Source organism: Maylandia zebra, linkage group LG20 (genome assembly GCF_041146795.1).
Source record: "Maylandia zebra isolate NMK-2024a linkage group LG20, Mzebra_GT3a, whole genome shotgun sequence".
In the NCBI taxonomy this organism is placed as follows: Eukaryota; Metazoa; Chordata; class Actinopteri; order Cichliformes; family Cichlidae; genus Maylandia; species Maylandia zebra.
The window spans coordinates 3352513-3364047 of record NC_135186.1 but is presented as its reverse complement, the minus strand read 5'-3'; the positions used below and the strand labels follow the sequence as shown (position 1 = coordinate 3364047).

Sequence of the window (11535 nt, the reverse complement as noted above, 5' to 3'; positions counted from 1 at the left end):
ATAACTACATGTAATTTACCCAAAGTTCATGGAACAAAACAAACAAAGGGCGAGATCACACTGGATCAAAACGGGGGAAAAAAGCATTCAGAAGTCCACTGCTCTATTGTAGCGTCACTCCTAGCAGACTACAAAATAGGAAGGAGGGAAAAAATAGAAAAGAAAGAGAAAGGGAAGCAAAGGAAAGACAGCAATAGCAGCCCCTGTCCTGAGCAGTATATAGCCACCTGGTCAGCCAGGAGTGACTGACTCCCCACACTACAGGGCACAGGGTGCTTCTGTCAGTGGCAAGTCTTCTTCCAACCCTCCATCTTTGTCCTGTGATCCAAGGGGAGAAGAAGAAAATGTAGGATGGGTAGTGGTAAAATCAGAAAGGATGACCAGGGCTGTGGGTGCCCCTTTACTGTAAATCAGGAGGTCCAGTTCTAGATTCAAAAAAAGGAAAACAAAACGTTTGGGATCTATAGTAGCATGTGTTGAGACAGGGAGGAGGTATGTGTGCAAAAATAGTGTGTGGGCTGAGGATGGACCAGGAACTGAGGGTGCAGAGGGAGGCATGACAGGTGAGGGATGAGGTGGGCGGGAGGAGGGGGTTCAGAAAAGCCAATCTTCTAACTCCGGGCTTATAGGGCCTGTGTCTTGAGCTCGATGGGCTCCCCCCTGGTCTCCTGCTGGCCGTCGGCCTCTGGGGATCGGGCGCCCTTCAGTGTGGCGAGCCTCTCGGAGAGGCCACGGAAACGAGGGAACAGCATGAAGTCATACAGCAAGGCACCCATGGCACCACCAATCATAGGACCCACCCAGTACACCTGTTGTTTACAGATATGACAGAGAGCAGACAGTGTTGTTTAGTCTGAGGATGTCATGTTCATGCTATGGTGTGAAGTCATTTTGCAGATACAGTTATCTTACCCAATGGTTGACAAAATTCCTGACCAGAACAGCTGGAGCAAAGGACCTTGCAGGGTTCATTCCGGCGCCAGTGTAGTACATCTAGGTAAGAGAAAGAAGTCGGGATTAGGACTGTAAAGGTGCTTGTTTAGCTTGTTAGGATATCGTTGTATGAACCCGGAGTGTATTTTCAAGTTTATAGACCCCGGGTTGGTTTTTACCCCAAGAAGATGCCCCATGAGCACAGAGAAGCCAATGGCCAAAGCAGCAGAGCCCAGGCGTCCGTTGCGTCTCTCATCTGTCACAGCAAAGATGCAGACGACAAGCTGGAGGGTGAGGAAAATCTCAATTGTGGTGGCCATGCCCAAGCTGATGCCTGGCTGCAGCTGCAGAGGGAAAGACAGAGGGATGGATTGAACTGAGAAGTCAAGACAAACACTGTTTGAAATTGAAACAGACATTTAGCTTTCAATACATCCATCCAGTCTCAAGAAAGAGTGCACCTAGTTGTAAAGTATTTTAATTTATAGTTCCTTTCCGAGTATGGGAAAATGATAGGTAACAGCAGGTGACGGCAATCTTACCGTGTTCAGTGCCAAGTTTCCCCGCATGTTGTTGGGTGTGACCCCATAGAGCACAGCAGCACCAGCCAGCGCTCCGAGACACTGGGCAATGATGTAGAAGAAAGCACGGAACAGGGACATCTGAGAGCCAATCAGGTAGGCAAAGGTAACGGCTGGGTTGATGTGTCCTCCACTGATGTGGCCAATAGACTGGATGAAGGTGGCGGCCGCCAAACCAAAGCAAAAGGCAACATGAAGAACATTATGGGGTCCGGTGGTCCAGCGGAGGGCCGCCCCCAGCCCGAAGAACACGAAGAACATTGTGCCATAGAACTCAGCAAACACCGCCCGCCAGAAAGACATGGACCTGAACTCCCACATGGTGGCGAAAGGTCAAAAAGCAACTTCTGAGTGGAGGGATGAAAAGTCAACAACTAATCAACTAAAAGGAGAAGATGTTTCTCCACAGGATTGACTGAGTTTGACACTAAAAAACAAAGAGCAAAATTTGCTCTTAAACCGAAAAAAGACCTCTCTCAATCTAATAGCGACAAAATTTACACCTTACTAACTTGCAACTCTCGTGCAACTGCAAATAATCTGCTGTTCTGCTTTCTGTCATAGAGAGCTCCTGAGTGGAGCAGTACGCCAGTCTCTGCGCATCTATATGCCAACCCCGCTGGTTGTTAGTAGAAGAACATGGATAGACAAACGGTAAGCATGTCCTGCAGACATTCAGCCTCTTTACCAGAGCAGGGGGAGCTCGGGGGCCTTTTTATAACACCCCAGGTCCAAGGCAGTGCCACACAGTCCAGGGGAGGGGTCACTGCACAATACCGCAAATCAAAACAAAGCAATTTAACCCTTTTCTTGCCTTGATTACCCTCAGCTTATTGTAAAAGAAAAACATAAACATAAAAGGCCATGAACTAATCAAAGTGGGCCAGAGAACAAAAATCATGGTTGGCAAGCATTTACAGTTTGGACTTCTTACATTTCCATGTGGTTTTCCATCTTTTTAGGGCTTCAGCTACAACTCTGGGTTCATTGCAGGAGAATGAGAGCACCTATGTACCTCCAACAGCCTGGCTGAAGCATTCAACCAAAAAAGCTGGCAATAAAACACCAATCAGTAGCCCATCGCTGACTCTGAACCCCCCCTGAGAAACTGCAGTGGTCTTGAACCTCAAAAACAAGAGCAGTGAGCAAGTGGTGGGAAGAACCTGTTAGTGCAGTGAACTAACTGCACTAACTTGTTTGATTTTCCAGCAATCCAGATATTTCTCCAAGCACTGAAGATAATATTAATACTGTGTGAATTTTTTTTAAATGATTTTAAACTATTTTCTTTTTATTTCATCTAGTTAAAGTAGCATCAGCAGTTCACATTGACTAATCAGAGGTGTGATCTATAAAGCACGAGGAATTTCTCAATTTCTCCATTTGTTCTCTGGATTGGTACAAATTGGGCTGATGGCAACAGAACTGATTAGGCAGAGTTTTACATTGTGTGGGCTGGAATAGTTTGGAGGCTCAGGTCAGATAAAGCGGTGGAAAATCCACGGTTGGAGAGGAAGAGGGGAGAGCAGGCCTGGCATTGAGCATCTGCACTGGAGCATCATGCTGACCAGGACAGCCAAAGGGACGGCTGCAGTGCTTTGAAAGGATTATGCTGAGCTCACTGATTTTCTCCTTTCAGCCATTTAAACAAAACGCTGGCAGTAACAGTTTCTGCTAGTTTCTATGATCTGTTTGCATTAACCTCGATGTTGAATCTGAGTTCACGTTTCCACAGCCCAGAGTGACTATATGTTTGTTCCAGGGTTGTTTTTGCTCACTGTAAAGGTTATATACAAATATAATTGGTAGAAATATTAATTTTCTACAGCAGGTCACCTTTGAAGTTGCCTGTTTAATATGATGGAACAAACAACTTTTAAATAAAACAACTTTGTGTTAAATAGTGTTTATCTTCTTTTTTTTTTTAAATTCTGACACTTTGACTTTGGTCCAGTTGGGCATCTCTATTGAGAGTAGTATTATGGCCTTTTCGTGACTCCCTAAGCCACCTATTGTGGGTTTAAGCCCACAGTTCAGTTTTACTGGGGAGGGTGTTGAAAAGGTGCTTGCATTGTGTTTTCCTGTTCTCTGGGTCCAGACTGCTGACGCATACCTAACATGCAGCACCTAAACATCTCACATTAGATTAGAAGCTCTGGAATATACTCACCACACAGTGGTGAAAATGTGAACTGCAGAATACAGGACACGGATCGGGTAACTGCACACACAACATAAACTTTTGAAGCTGCTCATATAAAAAATGGGCCAACTTCCTTGAAGTTATGTTTATATATGTGTGTATATATATATATATATATAAAAAACAGGCTTTTGTTATGAGAAGTTGGGATCATCACTGACATCTTTCATCAACAAACTATAATCTTATAGCAATAGTTTATCTAGCCCACGAACTTCACTGAGGTGAACTACAGTACTTGTGACCTTTGGGTAGTTCCTTCTAGTAAACAAAGAAGATGGAAAGCCCCTGAATTTCCCTTTTAAAGGCTAGAGAAAAGTTGAGTGCAGTTCTGTGAAAAGCCTGACACTATGACGTGATTAATCCATTATTTCACATTTCATAGAACTTGGATCATGGGATATAAAGATTTTTCAGAGTTCTTTTTAATGCAGTACTTACAGATGGACTTTTAATTGCTGCAAATCTCTTAGCACTGACCCTTAAAAGACCCCTTCCTTATGAAGCTCAATTTAAGAACTATGGTACGTTTGCAGTCTTTGTTCTGCGTGAAAATACTTTTGAAGAGCAAATTGGAGTAACTTAATACAATTCTTTGAGCTTTGCCATCGCTCCAGCAAAAACAAAACCTATTGAGAACTTTGTTCTTAAAAGGAAAGCTTTATAACATGCTGACTCACACGGCAAAAGTCTCAATATTAATCAAGCTGAACTTGCATATATTAGTGCAGTCTTCCATCATTTACAATGGAACTGTTAGGAAGGCAAGACTATGGCCACTATGGGCAAGAGAACAATTACAGTGACCAGTAAAGTTTATTAGAAATTAATAGCCAAACTCCCACAATATAAGACAAAGAAAGAATTCAACACATGTTGAATCAAACAAACCTCCAATCATAGTTCTGTTGTATATGATAAACATTTATAATCTATACGGGATTAAACCATTTGTGTGACTTTGTTAACTACACAGGATCTCTGCCGTCACCTCGGAATATCTGTAAGAAAATTAATTTTGATGATTCATATAACAGCATAAAGAAACTCATCTTTGCAAAGGCATGACTACGTGGAACAACAGCAGCACTCCACTACCATAACCTCAACACAAGCTGTTAAGTTGCACAAGCATGTTTATTTTAAGTGCTGAAACATATTTTTAAAAAAAGTTATTGTTAAATATTTGTAGATGTTGGCATACATTTGAAAAACCCATTACAAGCAGAACTCCTGCCTCTTAAATTAACAAAGAAAATATGTGCAATTTACAATACAAACATTAAAGGGGAAAATCTGTTATTAAAAAATCTACTTTTTTGGAAAATAGGCATTTTTGAGGTTTTTTTTCTTTTCATTAGAAATCACAACGTTTAATACATAACCTGACATCGGCAAAAAAAAAAGGAAAAAAAAAGAGACGGAGAGAAGTTGTAAGACATCAGTACATCCCATAACATCATCATTTAAGTCAATGAACAATAACATTTTCATTTGAACAGAATTGTCCATGCAAAACAAAACAGCAAAGCACAGCACTGTATGTTGCTATGGATTTCTGTGCATGTCTCCATCCAACAGTCACTCCCTGCCACTCCCTTCAGGGGTGTCGCTTTGGAAACTGCGTCGAGATTAGGTTCTTCTTCAACGTGGATGCCAACTCATGCCTAGTCTCCCTCTTCAACAAACTTAGAACTCACTTTGTTAACTACTGAGGTGGCATCCATATTCAACTACTCAAGATCAGGCATTTCTGAAAGAGAAAGTTAAAAACATGATCTAAGTATGAAATTTAATTTTTATGGCTATGGTCATTACAAAAAAAGTCTATGGGCTTTTTGGATAAAGTGGATCGTTAAAGAAACTAATAAACAATTTCTGATATACCAAATGTGTGTTAGTGCTATGAATTATGGGATTTCTTTATCATGGTTGCTGTTAATTCTCTTATTATTGCTGTTTTCTAACTGTCTGAGAAAAGCGTAACCAGGGACAAGGTCTGCAAATTAGCTGTGGCTGAAAGTCTTATGTACATTGCATTAGTTGCATTTTGTTTAAACGCAGCAATCTTAACATGTATAAAAACAAAAACATTGAATAAATAAAAATTTATTCTATTAAATAAAATCTCATAACTTGTGACTTTTTCCCCACACGTGTAATTTCTTACTCAAATTATTCCATAATTAATCATCTGTTTTGACACTTTTTCGCACTGCCAGGCATTATCAGAGTTTTGGGACTCGTGTGATCTAGTGACTACAGATTATAAATCACAACAGAGCCCTTTCAGATCGCTACGTACTTTCATCATCGCTGTCTGCAGACTCATGCTGCAAAAAAAAGGAAAAAACAATTAAAATTATGTGTAACACCTGTTATATAAAATTTAAATGCCAAATTACAGTTGTACTATAGCTATATAAAACAAACAAATATTATACCTCCTCATCTGCTCCATCTAAATCTGGTAGATCATCCCCACCCATGCTATTCATCATCTGGAGGAAGGTGCAGGACACAAATCAACATGCCAGTTTAGCTGAACATAGTCAAACAATGAGCAGACTGTGCATGTTTGACACACTTACCTCTGAGAATTTATCAAAACTTGACAAGTCCTCATCTGAGTCATCTTCCCAGTCTTTCCAATTATTGAAATCCACACTTAGCCAGTTGCACTAAAAGCAAGTAGATTAAAATGTTTTGGTTAGGCAAAGTTTAAAATTCAGTCACTTTATAATTTTGATATTTACTTAGGTATTTTTTTTAAAACAGAACAATGCTCGGGGTAATGTGGAAATGGTTTCAAACTGTTTGTGCAACAGAGAGCTTACTGTTTATAATACAGTCCTTCATAGCGGAGCAGATGAAACTGTGGAGTCATTTTATTTTATTTTATTTTTAAACAGTAAGTTGCAAGTTGTAAAATACTTAATAAAAGTGCAACCTGATGGAGACAAACCCCTATCTACTTCCTTTTTCTTAATTCTTTTTATTGAATGAAAGATGAACAACCTGATTCTCCCAAAAATGTCATTCACTCTTAAACCTACTTCCATTAAAAAAAAAAAAAAAAAAAAATTACATATGCATTACATGCTCCACCTTTCAACTTAAACCCTGATCTTACCTCTTTGAGGGTCAATGTAACTGACAATGTTAACAACAAGGTAATGATGTATACTATGAGATTTTGATGTATTCTGAGTTTTTGTAAATGTTATACTGCTGAGAGTTACCTTTGCCTTGTCTTTGGTAAGTCTTGGCCATGACTTCCCAGGCTCTGCTTTTCGTAAACAACACAACACAGACCTGTCAGTGCGTCTGTGTTTGGATTCCTGTATATCAGAAGGAGAAACTGGTGAAGGTTTCCTAACAATGGTACGCAGGGTCCAACCTGAACTGTCTGCACAAGTTAAAAACTTACTTTAGGGTCAATCTCCCCAAAAAGCTCCACTGTATTCTGGTGTTTGATATCATCTGTTCCACTGACACAGCTGTAAGATGAAATGAAAGACTTTTTTTAAAGACACTTTTAGCAAACAGGGTTTTAACAATGTCATCATTTAATATGCTAACAATGCAAATTACCTGAAAGTGAATTTGGACTTGTCAAAGATTACTTGCACATCTTTACTGTCCTCCATGCAAAACTCTATAAAGACAGACTCTCGTCTGTCATACCACTTGGCTGCTGCAGGCTGCCTATACACCAAGAACAAAAATGAAAAATGAACATTAAGACAATCCAAAACAACCAATGCATCTCTCTGATCTCATATTTCCACTGCCTAGTGTGGGCATTATAAGATCATGGCCCACGTGTATAGAGTGCAGTACCCACACACTGTGGAATTGAGAAAGGCGTAACTCATTCATTGAGATTAGCACATAGGCCTCCCAAACGCCCTCTTTATCCGTCCTATACTAATACTTGTTGTCCAATAAAAAGCTTACAATATCTTTTAAGCCAAACTATGCACTTGTTGAGATATATATCTATATCGGAGGTACAATTAGATTATCGCACTTGAAAGGTTTCGGGTAATACTACCATAATCCGCCATTGCTAGATGTGAACCACACTGAGGCCATTGTTTCACAGGGTTAAGAGAAGAATGTCTTGCAATCACATTTAAAGTGAAAGTGCGTGTTAGCTTACGTTAGCTTAAAGTGAATACCCCGGAGCGTGACACCATGCTTTTCCACTCTTAGCATTACCCTTGTCATGTTCATTGACATTAGCATGCTAGCTAACGATGACTGAGCTGTTGTCAGGTCCATAAACAATGCAAGATCACGTTTAGGAGTTTGAGACAGGATTGTGCAAAAATACAGTAGATTGATGGAAAGTTGTAGCCTGTGGCGTTAACGAAGAGTTGTGCCTTTTTGTCTCGGCAACAGTGTTAAGTACGGCTGAACTGCTGAGGCTAACTCGTGTGCTAGCTCACTTAGCTAGTATGAGGTGGGTGATCCGCACTAACAAGTAGCTAGTTGGTTACCAGGTAAACACGGTAAATCAAGACTTACATATTCACTGTTTTAGCAATTTAAGCTCCCTCGAAGAACCACGGTATTCACACTGTTGTCTGGCAGTAGTGCCCGGCAAAAATGACTACTGACAACTAAACAGTTAACTCGGGTTTACAACATATGCACTGGTGTCTCTGGAAATATCGCGTTTTTCACGTTCTCTCGTGACGTCCGGTATTTGGAACGTGAGCACGGTGTTCGGCAGATCGAAGCCGCCGGAGATTATTCTAGAAAGAGTATACTCATGGAACCAGAGCAGTGAAAGAGCTCCACCACCTGAATAATGTCGTCCTACCTGATGGCGAGCGAGGACACTTCATACTTTTATGAGTTTTACAACTCGATGAAAGCAGGCTTCCTTGAGTTCTACAGTAATAGGATAACTGGGTCACTATGAAAACTAATTGATTGTTGTAACTGGGCGAGCTGCTCAAGGTGCAAACCAGTGCTTTCACTGTCACTTTAAACTTTACAGCAATTACTGCTTTGAGTTCACACGTCGTAGTAGTAGCTGACCATTTCTGGCACAACCATAAACTGTATATAAAAGATGGACATGGCCCATTGTTTATTTAAGGGCCATTTTACACCCTCTGTGTGGTGCTGCTGGCACTGGACAACAGAGGTGACATTTAAGTTAAGATAACCTTTATAAGATAAGATAACCTTTATTAGTCCCACACGTGGGAAATTTGTTTTGTCACAGCAGGAAGTGGACAGTGCAAAAGTTATGAGGCAAAAATTAGAATACAATAAGAATAAATACAGTACACAACTGTACAGAATAGAATAAAATAAAATACTATACAGTAGAATAAAATAAAATAAATATACAATAAGATAAAAATAGAATACAAATACAAATACTATATACAACTGAGTAAAAATACAACGATGACAGAAAGGATTATTGCACTTAGTATTATTGCATATGTATGGATGTGTGTGCTTGATCAGTTAAAGTCTTTGTTGTGGAGTCTGACAGCAGTGGGGAGGAAAGACCTGCGAAATCTCTCCGTCCCACACCGTGGGTGCCGCAGTCTCCCACTGAAGGAGCTGCTCAGTGCTGTCACAGTCTGCTGCATGGTGTCACGTCTGCTGTCGGTAGCTGCCATTTCTGTAGGTCATGCGCCGTTTTTTTGTTGTTTTTTTTTTTTTACATGGTAGGCTGTACTGCTGTCACTGCCATACATGCCAACCCTCCTGATTTACTGGAATTTCAGTACCCCTCCCGAAAATCTCCTGTAGCCACCATTCTCCCGATTTTCTCCCGATTTTCCACCTGGACAACAAAATTGAAAAACCATATCCCAGATTGGCCCAGCCAATTCCAGTTTCCAACAATGGCTACTACTACTGCAGCTACTTAGTTTTAATATTACTCTTATTACTCTTTCTGGGTCGCAAATAAACTTTTAACATATTTTCTGGCGAGAATGTGGCTGTGTAAACTTCAAATATCTGAGCCGGCGAGAACAGCGAACTCCCGGCACATCGTTTTCAAACCCCTGCGGTCTTTCGCAGTTATATCATGTTTAACTCAGGTTAAACATGATATATAAGTCACTTAAATAACTTAAACATGTTATTGTTTAGCTTTTGTCAGTGTTTTAATTGTTCGTGAGTAAATCGGTTTGTCTGAGATTAAAGTTATTAGATTAGATTAAATAAAACTTTATTAATCCCTCAGGAGAGTTCCTCCGGGGCTTTTCACACAGCTGAATAAAACAGAAAACGGATTAAACAGAAGTGTGAAATGGTCGAGAATTTACGCCAGCGTCTGGTTATATTTTAGATAGCAAGGAGCAGACGGCAGAGTTTCACTCCACCAAGAGAGCTCATGACGTAACTCTGAAGGCTAGACCGACCCATTTCACAGTTGCTCACTTAGACCGCGAAGGGCGTGTCCACCGGACAATAATAACACTGACATTTAACTTATTTTATCTGATAAATAAACACTGTAAAATTCAAGTTTTTTGTAAATATATGTATACTCCCATCCCCCCCCAAATGTCTCAAGGTTGAACAAAAACTTGAACTGCAATTTTCTTTGCTTCTGGTTTTGACTTCTTCTGCTCCTATATCAGTGCTGATGTGGAGGTATTGTCTGAGTGGCTACATGTATCATTCAGGAGAGTACTTTGGTTACCTGTGCTGTAACGGCATAAATAGAAGTGACTCTGTGATAATGTTACCGGCCATGCACGAAGCAACCAATGCACTGGGTATATTGGCGGCAGTTATTTGAGTTTTTTTTTTAAATTTCAAGTTATTTTCTGACAAGTTTGAGTTAGTGAGTAAAAAATAACTTGAAACTATATAGAAACTGTATAGCAGTCTAGTAAAATAAATCTCGGGTCCCTTCATATGTGACCTATAGAAGCTTGTTTGTTCAACTGAAAAACAATTGCCATGGATAAGTCAAAAATTTGGGATACTACCTCAAAATATCGACTTACTAACTCAGAATTGTGAGAATATAACCTAAAAATTTGAGTTATCTCAACATTTTGAGATAACATTAAAGTTAAACTTAGCTCTGCCAATCAAAATGTTTCTTTTTCCCTCACTGGTGTAAACAAGCTTCCATGCAGTGGATTCTCCCTCCTGCTGGTCATTACAAATAATGCAGGGTTTTAGACTGGAAAGCTTCATTCTTATTTTATATGCCTTCATCAAGCGATGATGTTCTATAGCATATAGCTGTAAATCCTTAAAGTAGAAAGTGTTCTACAGGCAAAATTGACCTCTCAGTAAAAAAACAAAAACATAAAAGTGAATAAGGGAATAAAAGCTACTCCCTTATTCACAAGGTGTCACTAGGCATGTTTGATTTGGTAGATTATTTTTTATGCTGGATGACCTTCCTAATGCAGCCCCCACTTAATTTCACCTGCTTGCTTCATTAAGAATGATTGTTTGAGTGCCATCAATTTGCAGCCAATTTTGGTACAGTGCGATTAACGGGACGCAAACCACCTCTCAGGAGAGGTTCACTGCAAATGCTTTGCTCATGTTTGCAAACGTTGGATAGAAATGGAGTCTTCACACAAAGTACTCCTCCCGTCATGCTACAATACACACAAAAGACTCATACACAAAGTTAAAATATGAGCAAAAATTTTTTTTTGAAGGAGTGAATGTAGTGACGCCTATCTTACTACAAAACAGACAAGAAATGGCCGAGATACAGTGGTGGAAACCAAAGCATCTAGCTTCACAGCTTGCTCGATAGATGACTTTCTAGCATTGTCCTTGGCTATGAATCATAGTGAAGCA

At 40.0% G+C, this 11535-nt stretch overlaps 2 protein-coding genes across 2 annotated transcripts; both read right to left on the bottom strand.

Moving 5' to 3' along the window:
• Positions 1–396: 396 nt before the first annotated feature.
• mipa (major intrinsic protein of lens fiber a) lies at positions 397–2204 on the bottom strand. Its single transcript, XM_004558705.5, has 4 exons — positions 1476–2204; positions 1113–1277; positions 913–993; positions 397–809 (listed from the first exon to the last, which is right to left on the bottom strand). The coding sequence occupies exons 1-4, from the start codon at positions 1833–1835 to the stop codon at positions 624–626; spliced, it is 792 nt and encodes a 263-aa protein (XP_004558762.1). The 5' UTR covers positions 1836–2204; the 3' UTR covers positions 397–623.
• A 2310-nt stretch (positions 2205–4514) lies between these two features.
• ptges3a (prostaglandin E synthase 3a (cytosolic)) lies at positions 4515–8417 on the bottom strand. The gene is made up of 8 exons (XM_004558707.5): positions 8251–8417; positions 7312–7425; positions 7148–7217; positions 6960–7058; positions 6309–6398; positions 6162–6218; positions 6023–6050; positions 4515–5470 (listed from the first exon to the last, which is right to left on the bottom strand). Coding segments are annotated over exons 1-8 (480 nt in total). The 5' UTR covers positions 8253–8417; the 3' UTR covers positions 4515–5450.
• Between the last annotated feature and the right edge of the window lie 3118 nt (positions 8418–11535).